This window comes from Sebastes fasciatus, chromosome 6 (genome assembly GCF_043250625.1).
Source record: "Sebastes fasciatus isolate fSebFas1 chromosome 6, fSebFas1.pri, whole genome shotgun sequence".
Taxonomy (NCBI): Eukaryota; Metazoa; Chordata; class Actinopteri; order Perciformes; family Sebastidae; genus Sebastes; species Sebastes fasciatus.
The window spans coordinates 23,678,560-23,700,067 of NC_133800.1; the positions used below are offsets into that span (position 1 = coordinate 23,678,560).

Below are 21,508 nucleotides of genomic sequence, written 5' to 3' on the forward strand. Positions count from 1 at the left end.
AAATGAACAACAATCAAAGTTAAAGTTATTATGAATTATTTAACCTCCTTCACAACAAGCTAGTATGACATGGTTGGAACGATGGATTCCTTAGATTTTATAGTTTCATATGATGCCAGTATTTTCACTCTAGCTTCGAAATTGAGTTGGCTACAACCTTAAAAATTGTAAGTTGCATTAATGCGTTAAAGAAATTAGTGGAGTTAAAACTAATTTGCGTTAACGCGTTTTTATCAGCTTAACTTTGACAGCCCTAATTAATTAATAAGTATGTTTTCTTTAGTGTATAATCACCAATTTCATGTTTTTACGTTACCTGAAGGCCACCGTAGTCCTCCGACACGCTTGTGAAACTGCGGTAACGTGAACCACAGAGTGCAAAACCGTGGTACTGCCAGCCGCCGTCTGACTTCCGTTGCTGCTAAAGTAGTGTTATTATGGTAAGAATGGCCTCTGAGCAAGGCGAACAGCGTTACCACGGTTTTGCACTTGGTGGCTCACATTACCGCCGTCTTGGAAAGGGAGAAGTGAGGGGAGGGGTACTCAGTTGGTTGCAATCTGCAACCACACCACTAGATGCCGCCAAATCCTTCACACTGTAGCTTTAATTGTAAATGGTGCAAGGACATACGTGACTCCACTTTGCTCTAACTGAGCCCCGCCCACTTCAAACCGCCAAGAAGAGCTCAAACAATTGCGCAAAAATCGTTAACTAACAAAAACTATTCCAGATTTGGCTGAAAATTGTTTTCAGTTTATGTAGGACCCCAGCAATTATATTAAGAAAATATTGGGAAAATTGATTGAGAAAATAGGTGTTCAGGGCCTTTAAAGTTGCAAACGTATGTAGCTTAAATCAAAATGCGGGTCATTTTTCAAACTAACTGATATTAAAACATCCCGTCCCACCTCCCTGAAATGGTTGGCAGCTGCTCTCTGGGTATCCGGAATATTGGTTTCTCCCACTTTCTGTAATTAGCAATGATCAAGAGGGATTATAAGCGGCGGTTAACAACATTGGACTCCTCAATGACCCTGATAGATGGTCAATTATAGTGATCAGGTCGCGGCGTTTATTGGATTTAAAGTGGCAGTGATGGGCCCTTTTGGCCTAGTGTGGGTAATTATCACATTTATGCATGATTTAAGGAGACAGTGTAGAACGAGAAAGACTTGACTTAAATTTAATCATTTCCTTATCTATGCATTTATGCAAGAGTTAACAATGGATGGTCATGAGTGGAATAATGCAATGAGGCTGGGATTAGTGTGATATCCACGTACTGTTACGCCGCCTCGCAGGACGTGTCATATCTGAGGCTGGAGGAGAATTTACTGTTTTGGACAACTTGTGCCAGAACTTGGCTCTTCGCTGGGAACGTCTTGTTTTGTTAATTTTTTTGGACTTGTATGTAATTCACATCAGTGTATCAAAGATGTGATTTTGAATTACACTTCAGCTCTGTTTTTTCTGTATTTTATTGACCTGCACAAGAGCTCCATTTTTTAAAGAATGCTCAGACTAAAACATCTCATGGTCAACAGCCTCTAGTTTTGCTAGCAGGGGGATAACGCCAATAGAGAGCAAATGCTATACACTGATCACAGTTGTCAATAAATCCTTCTCTTCCTCCCCATCATCCATTATTCTCTGCCTGCTCCACAGAAAAAAAAAAGGCATCTCGCCACTCTTGCTTAGGCAGCCACAGACAGCTTTCTGAATCCAGACACCTGAATATGATCAACGGAAAAGCTGCTGCTCAGCTCCTCTGGTAACAGAGGAAATACATCAGTGCCTTGTTTATTTACTTTTCCCACATGGCAGAAAAGGTCAGAGTCAGAGGATTATACTGCACGGACCAAGTGGAACTCAATAAAAGCCCAGCAATGAAAACAATATCATCCATATTTTAAACAGCTGGCACCAAACAGAGGGAGCCTTACACTAGGGTGCCAATTATTCTACTTCTCAGGGTTTTCACAGCAAACCACAGTAGCTCAGGTGTACTTTCCAAATATAACCATTATTCCATAAAGTTTGTGAAAAATCTGAGACAAATATATGTTAGCTATCATTTACAGTACATTTAGGTATATTTCAGACATCAGCCACTAACTAATGCTTAACGCTGAAGGGGGGAAATGCAGATTTATTGGTGTTTAAATGCAGATGTTTTTCAGGCAGCTAGCGTGGTTGTTTTTATAGTCTGGGTTTGTTTTCCCTCCATGGACTTATTAAAGTCAGTGCAGCACAGTCTGTGCTCTATAATCCTGATGTATTATTAATCACATCTTCCCGTGAAACTCCAAAAAAACTTCCCTTTTTTTGATTTTTTTTTTTTTAAGTGCAGTGAATCTGAAACGGAGCCAGGTCCAAGGTGACAGGATGTTTTATTTTCTTTCTGTTACAGAAAATAAATACAATGGCGGCATTGTTTGCTGTTGGAAATAGTTTCTGGCACAGTGTTATGCCTTGTCCATGTACAGTGGAACATGTGCATGGAGCATGGCGTTCTAGCGTCTTACTGTTGTAAGTTCACAAGCGCTGTCGTGCTATAGAGATAGCCGTTGACAGGTCTGAAAATATGGTGCATAAACAAGAGATTTCGTAGCTGTTTGTGTCAAGATTTTCTTGTATTGTATTAAATTGTCATGTAAACAGACGTTTGCTTCTAATAAGGCCTTTTACCCCTCATCGATTCGGAGGACTAATGACTTGTTTCATTCATATCTTGTCACGTTTTTCTCATGGGAACTTTTCTAAATGCCATCAGCCACGATGCTGAAAGCCAGTACTTTGCTCGCACAATACCCTAAAGCGTATATCTACCATGAAAGCTGAGGGAAATTGTGTTAGTTTGAAGCGTCAAGCTTTGTCAAAATAAAGAAAAAGAGCAATTCTATTTGAGTTTAATCACTCAGAAATAGATTTTTATGACAGTCTGTCTGTGTGACATTTGATGAGGCAGAATTTTCTTGTTATCAAGTCTACCACACATATAGATGTCAAATACTTTTATCTTGTCTTCCTTTGTCATAGTTTGGTTAACATTTTAAGAGAAAATGTGCCTTCATGTTTGCGCATAACTTTGCGAATATAAATGTACATGAGATATCACATGCAGGGTGATCAATAGCCCCAAAATACAACTCTGCAACAATGTGGGAGTCACGCTCACATATACCACCCTGCTGCCATCATGGCAGGTGCTCATGGCATTTTTTTTTCTCCCTTTTTTTTTTGCCTCGCTTGGGTAAGATGATAATCCAAGCCTAGTCCACTGACAGACTGCAACATGATTCACTTGGACAGTGACTGACTGCACATCCAATTTGTTTCAACTCCAGAGCAGCAGCTTATTATCTGAAATGCATGAGATGTCTGTGCATGAGAGGCGTGATCAGCTGGGGCATGCGCCGGGGCTGCTGGGAAAGTAATCAATAAGGGATTGTCTCTTGTAGTTTAGGCCGACACATTATGACAGAGCTGAAAATTAAACAGGCAGATATTAATAATAATGGAAATCAGAGGCTCATGGGTGAGATCGGGGGGGAGGAGGGGTGGAAACTCAAAATATGTATCATGTTTCGGCTGCGGGTGTATGCGTGCGTGAGGGGGAGTATACTTTGGTATTTTTTTTTTTTTTTTCTTCTCTGGAAATATGTGAAATATGAGACATGGTTTCAACAGTGACGGCTAAGTGTGTGTGTGTCTTTGAATAACAGCATCAGCAAATATTACAGAAATATTCACTAACCACAATCATTAAAGGAGGTTTACTTGTGAACTAGTTTTATTGCATTTCAGGTCACTCAATTGAACTTGTTGGCAGATGTTGTAAGCCCCTTGTGGGTTTGCTGTATATAATTGATCAATAAAAGTGAATCTAAGATTAATCCTCATAATAAGCAACAGCTGAAACGACACAAAAGAAATCACATGAACTCAATCTGACCGTAGTGCATGCATAAGCTATTGTTTAATATGGATTTAATAACTTTTATTTTCCAGTTGTCCACTCCATGCACATGTTTATATGGCACATACAACAAGCATTCACACATGGCTCAAAGCGTAAGATGTTTAAAGGTGATTTGGCGGCATCTAGCAGTGAGGTTGCAGACTGCAACCAACTGAAACTTCTCCCGTGTGTCAAGCGTGTAGGAGAACTATGGTGGCTGACGTGAAAAGGTGAATGGCCCTATCTAGAGCCAGTGTTTGGTTTGTCCCTTCTGGGCTACTGTAGAAACATGGCAGCCAGGACTGTGAACAAGCCCTCAGGAAGAGCGCCGGGCTTTGAAACAAATTTTCGTAGTGGCCAAACGGTGGTACTACAACTTCCCTGTCCGTCACCTGATGCCATTGGGCCCAAAAATACTTTTTCCCATACACTTCCCGTCTGTAACTCAGCCGATAATATTTTTGAGGTAAACCAACTTCCAAGTACGAACACTTGAATAGCCCTTATTTAAATCATTGGATCTTAAAAGTTGTAAAATGTACTAATAGTCAAATCCAGAGTTATTTCCCTTCCTCCGTTCATGTGAACGAGCCCCAGACCGAGGCTGGAGAGAGGGCTGGGAGGCGGAGTTAAAGGAAACGCTACTGCACCTGCTCTATGGGCCCAGTGGATGCGGAAGACCGCCAGATGATCCGAGTACTTTATCAATCAGCAGTCGGGCCATTTCGGCATCATGCTCCACTGAGCAACTCCCATAGGAATGAACAGGAGACCACCTCCAACGCTGTATCCAGTTCTCTTCATACATCCATTTCCGTGAAAAGGACCCACTCCCTATGTAGATATAAACGGCTCAAGGCCTTTGCACACCAAGTCCGTATTTTTCGTCTGTTATTGTCGGACAAACACGACCTCACGTTGCGTCACACGCCGACTCCAAAACTTTCATCCGACCTTAAAGTGTTTGATTTTCTGTGTTTTTTTGTATCTGTCTAAAGGCAAAAGAGGGGTTGTTTGATTACTCAGAGCCACCGTCCGTGTAAACGTTATCCAAAATGGGATAAGACAAACACTCACTTTATCTCTCAGCACAAAACACTTAATGATAAAGAAATAAAAGAATGCAGAGATGCAGAATTTAAAGGTAGATTATGTCAGGTGACTGCAGAACAGCCTGGAGTCGGGGATGGTTTCAAAACAAAGGATGTAGGAAAGATTAGACAGCAGTGATTGAGCTCTAGGCAGCTAGACGATAGCTTCTTGCTAATGTCATTCATTCATTAGCCCTGTTTTGGACTGGTGCTATCCATTACACACACGTAATTAATCCAGTTTTGTCTTGTAATGTGAATTTTTGCAACGAGTAGAATAATAAAACGCATCGTACTCAGGGAGCAAGATTTCTGTGCGTAACGTTTTTTACGGATGATGAAATAAAAAATCGCATACAAAAAAATACGGACTTGGTGTGCAAAGACCTTCATTCTAAGGTAACAAAATCATACTTATTAAAAAATATATATATTCCATTTCTGCTAATAGACCCTTCTAAACACTGTTCCTTTAACAAAACAAGAGGGTACCTCGCTGCATGATATAAGAGGAGTCATGGGCAGCGAGACTTAACACGGAGAGACAGACAGACAGCTAAAGAGAGATTCCCCTGCCTTGTCAATTAGCTGTGGCAATCCGTCCCTATTGTTTGAGCAACAAACACGCCACTCCGGGTGGAGGGGGGTGAAGTGGGGGAGTTAACAAACTGCATTACAGGCCATTACAGATGCAGTGTCATTGATTATTTATACCCTTATAAAATGCCTGGCTCCCCTGTGGACCAGGCTTGCTTGGCTAGCTCTGATAAAAATGTTCCCTCTAAATCACCACCACCACGGCAAACAACACATTCAAATACATGAGAGAGCTGTGAGTGACAAAGTCCTGCGTGTATAATAGATGTGAAAATCACTGTATCAAGAACAAGAAATAAACTGTTGTGATAGCTAAAGCCTATCACTACATCTTATTAAACTAATAACTCTTTGTGTTCCCTGTTTTTATCTTGACATCTGATACTGTATGTGTGATGTGATTAATTTTAGATGGAGGAAGTTCTTGGAAGAAAAAATTGGACAGTAGATCACATCCCTCCTGGAGATTTGTCCACGGTGGATATTTTGCATTAGTTAGCAGGGGAGCAGATGGCTGCTACTAGTCGAGCTCACGCTCAGCACTTTTTTTTTGAACTTCGGTGTTGTAGGTGTCTGCTCTGGAGCAGGACCTTCTCCAAACAGTCACCTCACCATGGGAATACCCCCTCCAAGATATTAATGGTCGCCCTTGCCGAGCCCACCACCTCAGCATAAAGCCCACCGGGACGAAAAGAATAGCAAATGCCACACCTTGCTTCTTTTAATGACACTACGCTGACATTGTGGCGCCTTCAAAAACTCCCCGAATAACATATATCAACCGCTTAGTCAACTAAAACACCCGTGTAGTAATTTGACACGCTGCCCTCTAAATATTTGTTATTAGTGAGATATATTGCTGCTCGTGAAATGCATCCTTTATCATACAGGTTAAAGGTCCAAATGCCAGATGTCCCGTAGCACAGCGAGTAGAAAAAACATGCAAGGAAATGCACGCTATGTCGAGATGGTGACAAACGCATGCCAACTGAATTGCAAAGAGGTAAAGTAAGTCCATATTGGACACACTTCCCGGAGCACGGAAAGTATGAAAGAGAGGACAACATCTTGTATCATCTATCTTCCTTAAATGCTGAAGCCGTGACAAAGTGGATGGAGAAATTATGATAAATGATAAGACGTATTTAGTCAATATCTGTAATTCTCTTTCTTCACTCTGCTGTGTTTTTTTTTTCTGCCCCCTCCCTCACATTGTTTAGTTGAAAAGACACCCGTTCATTTAAATAACACTTTGAAGGCCAGATTGCGATCAAATTGAAATGGGCATTGTACATGTTAATATCAATATCTCCATCCAGGAGATAGATTGTCAAGGTGCCTTTTTGTGAATGTATATCTTATTTACACAGTGAGAGAAGTGCATCTGGATGCAACATACTGTAGGTGTTTCTTTTAACCCAGGAAACACCAGCGTAGTAGGACTTTTTTTTTAAATTAAACACAAGGAATCAATATCAGCATACTAAGGGATATATAGTCATGGATCAGATTCTACAGCTGCATTTGTTTGTCTATCCGTGACATGTAATACATGATGATAATTTTAGACACGTTCTAAAGAAATGTAAAAAACATTTTTACCTGTATTCACCCAACTATTGGGAAGAGTTATTTGAATTCAGTTCCAGAAGTAAAAGACACATTTGTATCCTCTGGAGCACTCTGGGCATTAAACTTTTTGTTAAATCATGTGAACAAATGATGAGAACTTTAAATAAATCAGGTTCTTTAAACAAAATAAAGTCAAAGGTACAGGCAAACAATTAACCACATCTCTGAGACATCTCCCAAGGATCATTGCGGTGAGAAACATCCCGTTATCAAGGTTAAAATACTCCACTAATGGCAGACTGAAGACTGAGATTATGCTTTGCACAATCCTGTTAATTAATTCACTCAATTTAGTTTTTACCTTTATTATCAGAAAAGTTTCAGTGTTTCCACACTCTCAGCAGCATTGCTCTGAATATAGTGAAGTTTCTAAAGACTCTTGGCAGGGATCTCAAAAATGAGTACATTGTTGTAGCAAATTAGTTTTTTTTCCTTTCATATATTTCTGCAGTGTAAACTACAATAGACCTTTCTTTCACTGCAGATACTTAGACATGTCATAGCAGGAATAGCACAGGTATATTTAATAACATTTACAATGGCTGCATACTATTTAGTTCTGCCAGTTCCAGAACTGAATGCTGGACCACCTTGTTAGTGTTATTAGTTACACCTGTGCTTCTTCTGCTTTAACGTGTCAAGATGTTTTACATGAAAAATGTCTATTAAAGCGGCAGTAGGCAGTATATTTTTGACATCATTGGGCAAAAAATCCATAATAATCTTTCAGCATATTGTTATTCAAGTGTTCTGAGAGAAAACTAGACTTCTGCACCTCCTCATGGCTCTGTTTTCAGGCTTTAAAAAATCTAACCCGTGACGGGAGACTTTGGCCAATCACAGGTCATTTCAGAGAGAGAGTGTTCCTATTGGCTGTGCTCCGGCTGGTGGGCGGTGCTTAGTATTATCTCAACAGATCTCAACATGGCTGCCGGGTCGCAATTTTTCATTTTACAGCTAAACAGTACACTACAAGATGTTTCTGAATACATTTGAGGTGAGAAACAGACATTACAGTAACAGAATATTGATTCATATTTGATCAGCGCTGCCTAGTTTGACCGTTTGATCGGAGTTTGCGAGTGATTGACAGCTGGCTCTCAGAGACGGCAGCTGGATGGCAGACTCCAGATCAGCTCTGACTGGTTGTTTTCCTCTGAAATCTTGCAGATGCCGTTAGGAGCACATGATTTTTTTCACCGTTTTATAAAAATGACTTTTTTTATTCATATTTGCTCCATTTCTACCCACTGCGGCTTTAATGCCTCCTACTCGAATTTCAATTGGAGTTACTGTTTAAATCTTTGTTGACCACTGGTGTACTGACACTGGATAGTGGCCCCATCTAACCATGAGGAAGTGCTCCGGGCTGGCAGTGAACCGAGTGAGATGTGTGTCAGCATGAGCCGCCCATGGGAACCGAGAACATGACAGGAAGATGAGTGAAAAGCACCATGCAACACAACGCAACATCCCCTCCAAGGAGAAAGACGCGATGGTGGCTCATCAAGTGTAATGTCTTTTCGCCCTGCACTCGTACACCTATAACCCAACTGTTCAGAATCCATAAAAGAATTTCAGTTTCCAGCACAAGATACCCGAGAAGAAGCTATCTAATTACACGACTGAGGAATGACTGAAGGGTGCAGTAATGGACCGAATGGTGACGCTGTGAAACACCTTGTTACAAACTGTTTCCTGGATGCCATCAGTCACACTGCGGCGGGGAAATACCGCGGCAACAGGTAGCTGACTGTACAGTCGACAAACTCCAACCTCTCTGTGTGCTTTGACACACAAAGTCAGAGAGAATCCAAAGGGGAAAGGACGAGGACGGGGACGGGAGTAAAAGACAAGGGGATCACACCACCCCAAAAAATGTTTGCAGAGTCGATATTGAACACCGTTGTTTGAGGTTACTATTTATCTCATGCCGGCCAAGTTGGCACGCACATCTGGCGCCGGGTACTTAGTGCAATTATTTATGATTTCCTCCAAGATTTAAAAGCTCTTCGCCCGGCCTTGTAATGCAGTAACTGATTGCACTGCTAATGTAATTAAGGGGAGATTATGATGTCCACGTGGCACACCAGATGGTGGCATTCACAGCGATGGGGGAAGGCACAACTGGCACACCACTGCACAAGGGCAGTGAGGCGCAGTCAGTCGGAGCAGTCCAGACTCCCCACCAGACGGAGGAAAGTATATGTGTGTATGCATGCGTATGTGTATGGCGTGCGTGCACAGATGCATGCAAGTGTATATGGATGTGTGTTTGATGATAAGTTGAGCGATAAAGCTGGTAAGAGATGAGTGTATGTAAAATACTACCAAAGATTACTTCAGCCAGAATGACCGTATCTATAGGTGCATGAAAAATGCATCATATAGGTCAAATAAAGACCTGCTGTTTGATCTTGGAAAGTTTTTATCTATATAATCTATAATATCTTTACAAATGGGAAGAATTACAAACTGAATCTGACAATTCCTACATATTCAACGTGTGCAATCCAGTGCTTTAGCCAAGAAAACAGATGGCATAAATGAAAAATTAAATCACATTTGGCAAAGCCATCGTGTTTCAGGGGATTTTTCAGCCAAAGCAACAATGAGAACGGACCAAACTGACCTTTAATTAGAAAAAAAGCATGATATTATAGAGCCTTGCAAGGCTGTATCCTATGGGGGCACTAAGGGTAGGCTTCTTAAAGCTTGTTATTATAAGCTATTCAGGAGACACAGGGATTTTTTTTATATGTGTAGACAGAAAAGGGAGGAAGAGGAGGGGGGGTTGAGGGTCACATATGAAATGAAACCTGCAGATTTCTACACGGCCCATAATGGGTTCATACGGGTGACGGGGACATTGGGGCGCAGTAGATTTCCCAAGTTGAGATAGGGATATTATTACTCTCGGGGTGGCAACACAGAAATCTCCATCTTCAGTCCCCAGACTAGTGTCAGCAAATTACAAAACACAGTGAATGACCTTTACACACGAAAAGAAAACCTTTGCTGTTTTTTATCATTTGGGTGCGAAGTCGCTCACTGAGGTATAATTTTGGTCCAGGGGCTCTTCTGTCATCCACTGATTACCGCTCACAACTACAACATTGTTAAGACTCACCAGAATGTGTGTATTTGTACATGATCGGATGATCCAGTGTTTATGGAGTAACTGAGATGTGTCATAAAACACACATGAAACAAAGCGCGAACAAAGAAAATCACAGTTTTAATGAACCTTTTCAAAATGCCAGCTGTAATGCTATGCGTCCTAGACTGGCTGCTCCCCCACAGAAACCTGCCACAGCCATCATTCATCTTACCCCACAATCCTCAGCATGCGATGTGCCGCACATTAAAACACTGTAATAGCTGATGGCTTTCACAGTTAGCATGTGTTGCTGATATCTCCAGACTCTCGACGAGTGTTTCATCACCTATTCCATAATTAGACCATTACTTTAGCAGGTGTACCTCTTCTCAGCCGGAGCATGTGTTGTTTCTTTTTTCCTTTTTTTTTTCCACTGACACCTGAGATTTTATCTTATCAACTTCAGCGCTGCCTCAAATTCTACATAAAACGAGCATGCCTGTTTCGGTAGGTTGTCAACACCTTGATGTGGAAGCATGTGTTTGCAGGATTGTGTGTGTGTGAGAGGTGGGTGGTGGTGATGATGGGGGGTGTTACAAGATCTGACAAAGTAAGAAATTCTCTTCCACTATGTAAATTTCTCTGCTACGATCATTTTCACTGATATGGACGCACACTAAGCTAAACATCCATGATGTGTTGCTACGGTAAATATCATCTAAAGAACACTGTTTGGCAGCAGGTTGCGGCCTTTATAGTTGTTATTCTGTTAATCAAATATAACACTTCTCAGTTTCGATGACTATCTCCATCACTTTCTCAGCCTACACATGAAAGCTAAAGAAACTCTTAGCCCCAATGAGCTCTCTCTTATTGCAAAAATAAGAAAGCCCCAAATATATTCTCACTTAGCTTCATTAACTCAAATACTGAAAAGTTTGTTAGATACAGTACACTACAACACTTTGGTGTAAAAGAATACTCCTTAAAGGAATAGTTTGAGAAATAAGATTATTCATTTTGTTGCTGAGAATTAGATGAGAGGACTCGTAACTGCACAGTAAACATGATGTTGCTGCCAGTAGATGATTAGCTTAGCTTAGCATAAAGACTGGAAACAGGGGGAAACAGCTAGCCTGGCTCTGTCCAAAGGTAACAAAATCCACCTATCAGCACCTCTAAAGCTATTTAAAAAAAAGTTGTATTGTTTAATTCTGACAAAAGAAATTTGTCGCTGTGAGGTTCCCTGGGAATATAAGCATCGACTTATGTTTTTGCACATGGGTGCCCAAATTTTGTGAATCTCACCAAGATGAAAATTGTCACAAAGTCATTTTTATTGCATTTGCTTTAGTAATTAGTAATTATTAACGACATGCAACACTAGTTTTTTGTGAGTCTATGGTGGGTAGACCTTGGGTCCCTTAGGGGGGTCCAGGAGCATGCTCCCCTGTAAGAACATTTTGTACATTTTAAAGTTAAATGCATCAATCTGGTGCACTTTGAGACTAAAATTAAGAGGCTAGATCTAAGAAGAACATGACGGGTCGGGTGGGTTGCCGACAGGAGCATTACGGAGTCACGACCCACCTTTACCCTTGGGCCTTTCCAAGCCGACCCAGAGCCGGTTGCGGCGGAGGAAATGCTTCCGGCGAGGGCCAGCCAGCACCGAGGAGAGGTCCCACGAGGGGATCCTCCCACATTGAGCGGCCGTCTCTGACCTACTGATGTGAATCCCCCGGGCAGTCTGCGTGGACCCATCCGTTGAGAAGTGTACAAATATTTTCCATTCATTATGAAACTGTGGGTCTGGGTAATTAATGGGAAAAGCGTATGGCGCGTATGCCTGGGAACCAGTGGCGGAGCAGGAAGTAAATGCGTTCGACCAAGAAATGGCCGAGAACATAACCCCTGTAAAACCACAAGTTGTCATTTTTAACACAACTTTTTTTGTGTTGGAGGATTTTGTTATCTTCAGACAGAGCCAGGCTAGTTTTACATTTAGGTACAGACATGAGAGTGTTGATCTTCTCATCTAACTCTTAGCAAGAATGCAAATAGGTGTATTTGCCAAAATATCCAACTATTCATTTAAAGTTACTAAAGAGGGGAAGAAACTGAAAGGTGGTTTTGCAAAAGTAGTCATAGTCATAATAAAGTTGCTTGAATTGCATCTTAATATAGCCTACTGTAGTGGTGAGACATCTAAAATCAGAATATAATATAGAATCTGCATCTAACAAAGGCTGTAAAAGCTGCCAGTGCCATGTTTGCCTGTTGAGAATTTCCAAAATTATAATTAGAAACTAACACTTGTCTGCAAACACAGGCAAGACTTCGCCTCCTCAATTAACATCAACAGAAAGTGTGGAGGTGGTGAAAGTTGCCGGTCGCGGTGGCAGTTTTTCCTGAGCGTCTCCTCTCTAATTAATAGAAGCGTTATAAAAATGTAAAAAAGGGAAAACTGATCACATCATGTGCAGCCATGTAAGCCCATAAATACATTTCACAGTGTGTGGCCCCAATGAAGACACCACACCGGCATATGGCGCCATGTCACAGAACAGAGCAACAAGTCTTTGATTTGAATAAATTAGGATAATAGTTGCACAATGAAATAATTTATTTGATTGGTATGATGGGGGTCGAAATAATAAACTCGGCGATGGGAAAGCATCTGTCGCCCCTTGGTGTTTTGGACAGTCTACAAAGAGGCTTTCAAGTTTTGTACTCTGGGAGATGTACGTCCTAATGTTACGGCTAAGCTAATACATTGCTCTTTATCTTACTTTTATCTGATTACAGTAATGACATGTGATGATTAGAGAGACAACCAACTGTCAGAAGGCGTGACCCGTAGATACATCCACGTAATGAGAGTCATTTAGTGAAGCACAACCTTAATTTAGTTACCACAGCCAAATTGGATCTCAAAAGTTATTGCAAAGAAATACACCCACGAGTCAATGTGGCATTGTTGGCCCAGGCCTCCATTCTCTGTGTGTACACAATTCACACTGACAAAGTAAATTGGCACATTTAGCATTCATATAGCTTTCTGATGGTGCTTTCATAAGATGTTCTCTGTTGAATTGAATGTCGAGGAGAATCCAGTGCTTCTGTGCTGCACACACACACACATCTACAGTATATATATAGATATAAATATGCCTATTTTTCACACTACTCGTGTACATATCACTCCTGTCTATTCCCCAGCTTTGCTGTCCTTGTCCCTAGCTGTTATTTCTAATCTGTGTAAGTGCATTTAAAGAAATGCATAAAAAAACGGAGTCAAATTCGTTGTATGTACGTACTTGGCAAATAAAACTGATTGTGATTTTGATGTTACGATTTTTATCAGCAACACATTTTAGTTATGAACATAAATAATAATAATAATTTTCAAAAAACAAATACAGTGAGTAAGCATCAGTTAGGATTAATTAAAATTACTTTTGAAAAGGGATTGTGCATGGCAGCTTAAAGGTCCCATATTATAAAAAAAAGAGAGATTTTCATGTTTTTTTATTAGCAGGCTTAAGTCCTATATAAATACTGTGAAAGTATCGAAACCATCAATCCACAGGGAAATACACACAGCCCGTATTCAGAAACTCTGCATTTGAAACAAGCTGTCAGGATTTCTGCCCATTTGTGATGTCACAAATATACAATATTTAGACCATTTACACAGATTTAAACGTAAACATTCTAAATGTGTCCCAGTTTATTCCTGGTTTCAGTGTATGTGAATGTCATCAGCTGACAGGAAGTACACATGTACCCAAGCTGTTGCCTAGCAACGCAATACTGTTGCAATTCCGTCAAAATGCGCTAAAATGGAGCGTTTCAGACAGAGGGTGAATACAGGTATACTCAAGCTGACAATATGAGGGGAAAAAAAGTTTTTTTTGAACATTACAGCATATAAACATGTTCTAGTAGAAACACAAAATACAAGTATGAACCTGAAAATAAGCACGATATGGGACCTTTAAAACAATACAGACAACTACAGACAACTTTATTTTTTATTTATTATTATTATTTTATTTATTTATTTTCAGAAAATGACAGAAGGAGAATGTATTTGAGTTAACGGTGGGTTTTGGTTAATTATTAATTTATTATCAGTGGTACCCGGAAGTATTTACTTCCAGCGGCAGGTTGGTTTGGACGCAGGTGGGTAAAGTCCGAAGTCGACAGCACTCAGGAGAGAGAGGACGTTTCAACCAGGTAAACAAAAACCTACCTACATAAACTATTGTGGTTTGCAGTTACACTTCCTAACGACTCAGACAGTTTCTAGTGGGTTAACAGTAATTACTATTCATTTATATATACACTCAAACGTACATTTAACAAGCTAAACACTTAGTTGTAGCTGCACTGAGACCTCACTTAGACCTCTGTATGACGTTAGCTTTGGCGCTATGATGCTAGATGGCTTTAGGTGTTTCTTAGCTAATGATAACAGAGTGACCACGTGGCAACTGGCAATAAACTGATAACGTTATAGAGAATATTAACGTCAGTTCAACATCTGTAAATCTGCAGACCACAATGGTTCATGTTCAGCACTGAATCATCTGGACAGCAAATGACTATATAATGTTACATTATGTAATATATATATATATATATATATATATATACTCAAGTAAAGTACAAGTACCTCAAAATTGTACTTAAGTACATTTACTCAAGTACTGTACTTAGTTACTTTCCACCACTGAGTACATGTTATACTGATGTGTTTTTCTAAACATTCTTTACTCTTCTCAATTGTTGATTAATTAACTGAAAAGTAGTAATGTGTTTTTGATGACTTCACTTTTTTGCATTAAATCATACCGGGATGTTTGCTGAAATTGATTGGATGTGGCACAGCCCTACCTAGAAACATTTCCACCAGCCGCCACTGGTTACATGTCTATTATTGTGCATCTGCTTATCTGATGAAATAGCTATTGTTTTTTTACTGAGACTGCATCATTAGTTCATGAATGACAAAAGAATTCAAAATGAACATAATGACAGCAAACTGTACAGTGATATTCATATCCATATGTGTATTATAGCCATAGTAAATATTAGCTAGCTAACTAGTAATCTTCCATTAGTCACAAATTAGATGAGATCAACTTTATTGTCGTTGCGCATAAAAGTACAACGAAATGCAGTTTTGCATCTAACCCAGGAGTCAGCAATCTTTACTATCAAAAGAGCCATTTTAGGCAAAATAAAAAAGAGAAGAAAAATCCTTCTGGAGCTGCAAAACATTTGAGCATTGCGATGGAGGTAACACAGTTTATAGTCTAAGTATATAGTATATAAGTCTAATGCAGTGAGGGCCAAAGAGACAATGTACTACAGAGTATTAGGGCCACATTGAGGGGAAAAGCATCTGAGATTTACAGAATAAAGTCATAATATTACGAGAAAAAAAAGTCGTAATATTAAGATAAGAATGTCATAACTTTACGAAAAAAAAGTCGTAATATTACGAGAATGAAGTCGTAATATTAAGAGAATAATGTCGTAATATAACGAGAAAAAAGGCGTAATATCAAGAGAATAAAGTCATAACTTTACGAGAAAAATTAATTTCCACAGGGAGCCACTGGAGAGGGGCTAAAGAGCCACATATGGCTCCGGAGCCGCAGGTTGCAGACCCCTGATCTAACCAGAGTGCAAACTAGTAAAGTGCTGGTTAAGACAATATATACAATGAGTATATATATGTGGTGTATAAACATGTACATATATACAGATTGCAGTTAAGGTGCAAAGGATAGACATATGTTATATTCTGATGAATAAGAGTTACGTATAAGTTGCGTACTGATGAAATATTGTATAAAAAATGTTGTAAAAGAGTATTGTAAAGAATAAATTACATATACAGGTGGAGTTATATTTATATCTAAATGGCGTGTTAGCTCCCTCACATTCACCAACTTGCATTTATTCCATCTTTTCAACACTGAAGTGATGGCTGCTGCACACAATGAAGAATTAGACCAATTCGACATTATGCTGAATCAGGTACACATTTTTTTAGTTAATTAACTTTTAATTAGTGAGACTAAACAAACCCTGCAGCTGCTATCATATAAAGGTCAAATAAAAATACAGTCTCTTCTATATACCGTAGAAGGCTAATATGCCTGTACTACCTTATAGTTATGGAGATGAAGCTTCATGTTTACCGTAGTTATCATAAACACTGTATTGAACGCCACACTGTTCAAGCTTGTATACATGAATACACTGTGATGTTTTACTTTGGGAGCTGGAAATAAGTTTGGTCTGCCTGGTAAGCCTTGATGTTGTGCTGGAAAACAAAGCTCATTTTGAACAAATTAATGTTACAAAGAGATCCTTCATTCTATTAGCTAATTTGCTATCCTGTTTCATTTGAATAAGTACGGCTATCTAACATTTGTTAAAGAGACAGCTGTTTCTGGAGTAAATCCCCTAATTTGATCAGCTTAATTGCAATAGATTTTGTAAACATCAAGATTGAATGCAGCAACTTTGTCAGTTAGTACAAGAATGCTTTAGACTTAATCTAATAAAATTGCGTAAGGGAACCATTGCAAAGCCACTTACCCCGTAAAAGGCTTGCATACCCATTAGGTAAAAATTCCCTTGGACAGGAATAGATAGCAATTGATTGGGACTTCCTTGAAAATATGTGATCAGTCCCCGTAATTTGTGATTTGGTGAAGTCACTGGGTGGTCTCAAAATCCTGTTTTTGTCATTGGTCTCACTTGTCATTTGATCCCGGATTAGGGGGCCACTTTTTCTTCCAGATCCTAATAAGCCTCATCAAGAAGTCAATAATGTGGTCATTTGAGCCAAGAAAAACCTTGTGCTTTCTCCATTTAATGACCCTGAACGGTGCAATCCTCATTTTGTTTCTCTATCTGCATTTTGTAGATTTATTCAAAGTTTATTCAGGTTTTAAAATACTCCCTTTTAAACTGGACTGTATGTCCCAAATTACAGGTTTGTTTGTTTTTCCCAACAGTTCAATATTTATATGTATTGAATTTCATGAAAAACAAATGTGGATCATTATAGTATGTTTTCTCTGGTGAAATGCCAAAAGTGTGATGAGGCTCTTCTGTTTTTCTAACGCAGCTTTGACATGTCTGAAGTGAGCAGCCAGCTGCCCACAGACCCCATCTCTGCTGTTGGAGTAATCGCTTCACTCAACAAGGCCCCTGATGGCTACTATGTTGTGAGTATTCATTTTTTTAACTGTCTTGAAACACATAGTTTGATTTAATACGCTTGGATTACGCCTATACAGTTGTTTGTATCTCATTTACTGAAAAAAAAACACTGACGAAATAAAAAAAATATGAGAAATATTTATTATTTTTATTATAAATGTTTTGCCAGAGGCCAAAATGTTATTGATTGAAAGTCTACTCTGAAATATAATCCTTTTATTTTGGTAAGTTTTTGGGGTTTTACTCTACATGTGAGTGTTGTAGCTGATTGTATAGCATAACTTACAGCCAGGATGTTGGCAGCCTTCCAAGGTGTTTTTTTTTTTTGTTAGAGCTGTTAGATGACTTATTCATAAAGTTTACTTTGATGATTAGGAAGATTCCCTTCCTGACATTGTTGCTGGTTGCCACCAGTATTACAGACACACCAGAGGCAAAGATTTAATGATGTTTGGTTGATGCCCACCAGAGTAAGTTTACCCCCATGTTTCCCTTACATCCAAGTACCACAACAACTTCAACAATGAGGATGTAGTGCAGGATCGGTTCGTTTATTTGAACCTATCTTGGAGAGGGTTAAAAAGAAAAGAGAGTTAAACAAAGCACAAAACAAGCTCAAGGGCAGATCTCTCTTCCTCTCTCTCGCTTCCTATTCAGACTTCTTCTTTCACCCAACACCCCCAAACCCTCCCTCTCCCCCCAGTGTTTATCTCTTCCTGCTCCACCCTACACACCCAGCTTGTTCTAATCTCTGGCAGATGACGGTGGGTTGGCATCAGAACGGAGCCACTGGCAGGGAAACTGCGTACACACCACACGGTAGTGACAAACAGAGAGAAACCCCGTCAGACTTCCTCCTCTGCTGCTCCAGTGCGCCAATACATTTCAGCTGATGTGCAAATGCTGTGTGTGTGTGTTCTGTAGGGCTTAAAGCTAAAAGCTGACTGTTTAAGACACTGGTTTATCCGTTCAATGGATGCTCAGTAAATTGTTAATACTTTTGTGTTAACACTACAGCAGCGGTTTTAAATTTGGAAATAGTTTGGATTTAAGATTATGAATTGTAGCCAAGATGTAACAAGTCAGTGCAATTCAATGTAACACAACTTCTTTGTGTCACCTTGTGTCACTACATGCATTGGCTTAAATATAATTTTTGGATCATGATTTGTATTATGAATTCAAGCTGCCACAAAAACAAAGACGGATAGTGCATAGTTTAAACATGTGTAACTCTCATAATCACTGAAGTACTGTTGTTGTGTTTTAGCCTAGCTAGTGGCGTAGGATGTTAATGTCAGTAAGACGGTCTTATGTCCAGACGGAAATGTGAATATCTTCAAAACTTTATGCTAAATGTATCCTCTGCCTTCTCCTCTGAGGCTGACATTTTTTTAAGGCAAATCAAGTCAATCTCATTTATACAGCCCAAATTTCAATCTGTACAACACACAACACCCTCTGTCTTTAGACGCTTGATTAAGGAAACACTTTCTCAAAAAACATTGGATGGTCTGCCATGAAATTTGGTACAGATATACATTGTGGCCAGAGGATGAAACCTATATTGTAAACATTATACCTGCTATCATCGGCAATTTCACAGCGTCATTGTAGCTCAAAGTACAGCCTCACAGAGCCGTCAGCATGGCCATAGAATGTTACATTGCTTCCTGTCTGTGTGCCAAAACAGGCTCCAGATAGCTTAAAGCCTATATTTGATACTATCTTGTTTAGTGATATATTTCAGTCTGTGTTTGTTTTCCTTTATAAATTAAAATGAAAACACATATCCTTCAGGGTAATAAAAAAATCAAAATCATACCTATGAATAAAAAGTCAAGTACAAGTTAGCCCCCAAAAATAAAACTCAAGGCCTTTCAGACTCTGGAGCGCTATTTTCAAATGCATTTGTCCCATCTTCAAGAACATCTTTTGAACATCACCATGTGGTCTTTCATCTGCAGACTTTGAAATACAAACAAAAATATCAACACTCGGCATCAGTGTGCTAATGCAGCGCCGAGAAGGGGAAGTCTCAGGATATTACGCTGTATTGATTTTTTTCTTCCCATTCATACTAGACCTCTTTTAGAAATCCTCCTTAATACCGACTGCTTACCATACTTACCGTACTTTTTATAGAGCAGATCAAAGGGCTGATTAACTCTTTTGCTCTCTGATACGATGCGCTCACATCTCTGAACTTGAGCAGGTTGTTCCAACACAAGAGAGCACAGGCCCAGATCAAACGCTGCTCCACTGGGATCAGGAGCTTTGCCGAAGCACCAGCAGCCACCCAACATCAAACGCCACGAGTAGACTCACGCACACTCGCACACTCGCACTCTGTGCTAGGGTTGCAAAGGAGATGAGTGTGTATTTCAGATTCACCTGAGCAAACTCATAACTGAAATGGAAGTTTGTTTGAAGGAGCCTAGTACTAGCTTATGATTAGTGATGGTGTCGATGGAAGCCCAATCGTTGCTTGTCCCTTTTTGAGCGAGCATCTGTACTTCAAATGTATAGCAGACATTTTTGGGAAATAAGCTCATTTGCTGTCTTGCCGAGAGTTAGAGGATACGATCGATACCACTCTCATGTCTGTGCGCTAAGTCCAGAGCTAGGCTCAGGAGGCACTTTGCTTAGCAGAGTGGAAGCAGAGGGAAACTGCTAGCCTAAGTCTATCTAATACCTTTACACATCGGGTGTGTGACGAATAAACAACACGAACACGCAAAATACTCATCTGCTAATATTATGTGTCTGGGGCTTTTATTGTAAAACGTAAGAACAGAAGGAGTGGATCTGATATGCGTTGCCAATTTTCCATCTTGCTTCAGACTACGGAGGCTCCATGTCATTGTTTCATAAATATAGGCACAACTCAACCCGTTCTGCACAACGTGATTGGTTGATGCCTTTATTCGCAGTGAGAAAGCTCAGAAAAATCAACCCCATTCCTAAAAAAAAGTATGCTGCTGTTTTGCCGCATAATATTTGCGTTCTGTGTGAAAGTAATCGTGACAAAAACAAACGGAAAAATATATTGACATGGGATTTAATCACATGAATAAAACGCTGCCGGTGTGTAAAGGCCTTAAAACTCAAAAATACTCCTATTAGCACCTCTAAAGTTCACTAACTAACTTGCTGTATCTTGTTTGTTTAATTCTTACACTAACAGAAACGTAAACATTTCTTGTTGTCATTGTGTCGTTGCCAGACAATAAGCAGAAATGCTGCTCAGGAGTGCTGAGCAAACGGACAAACGGTAGTTTGTCAAGAAACAGTTACAGCGCGCGAATCCCTCTGAAACCATAATTTGATTTTTCTTTTACATTTTTGTTTTTATAGGGATTAAAATAATTACATATGATGTGTTAATAAGTGAGCTTTAGAGTTGCTGGTAGCTGTGTTTAGTTAGTGGTTTCCCCCTGCTTCCTGTCTTTAGTTAAGCTAAGCTAATCACCCCTCGGCTCTAACGTTAGCTCCGTACTTAATGCACAGACTTGAGAGTCGTATCAGTCTTCTCATCTAAATCTCAGCAAGTTAGCCAAGAAGCACATTTCCCAAAATGTCAAACTATTACTGAAAGTCAAATCACTTTTCAAAGTAACTCCTGCTGTAGTTTTTTTAATATACAAGCAGTTTTATCTATATCCAGTTGAGAGAAAGGATCCAAAACGTTTGTCTCTTTTCAGTTTTTCAGTTTTTCTTTGAAGGGACTGGTTTGTTTCCCTGTACCTCTCTTATGTCGCCTCCACCTGGTTTCACTCCCCAGAGGTTTTTTGATTCTTATACCTTTATATCTTTTCATCCACAGCTGTGCCTCTCAGGGCTTCATAGTAACTTGCTGGTGGTGTCTGTCTCCAGAG

The 21,508-nt window shown here is 39.7% G+C and overlaps 1 protein-coding gene and 1 long non-coding RNA gene across 3 annotated transcripts in view; one reads left to right on the forward strand and one right to left on the reverse strand.

Moving 5' to 3' along the window:
• The window catches only part of mvb12bb (multivesicular body subunit 12Bb), a 142,789-nt gene that overhangs the window by 86,248 nt on the left and 35,033 nt on the right, over positions 1-21,508 (forward strand). The window contains exons 1-2 of one of the 2 annotated variants that reach the window (XM_074638631.1): positions 14,542-14,621; positions 17,536-17,635. In XM_074638631.1, the coding sequence (XP_074494732.1) occupies positions 17,543-17,635 (93 nt within the window). In that variant the 5' untranslated portion in view covers positions 14,542-14,621; positions 17,536-17,542. Of the gene's footprint in view, positions 1-14,541; positions 14,622-17,535; positions 17,636-21,508 lie in introns of those variants that run through there. The other variant, XM_074638630.1, reaches the window with a different exon arrangement.
• Positions 1-21,508, reverse strand: part of LOC141769496 (uncharacterized) — a 97,938-nt gene that overhangs the window by 70,992 nt on the left and 5,438 nt on the right. The window lies entirely within an intron of this gene.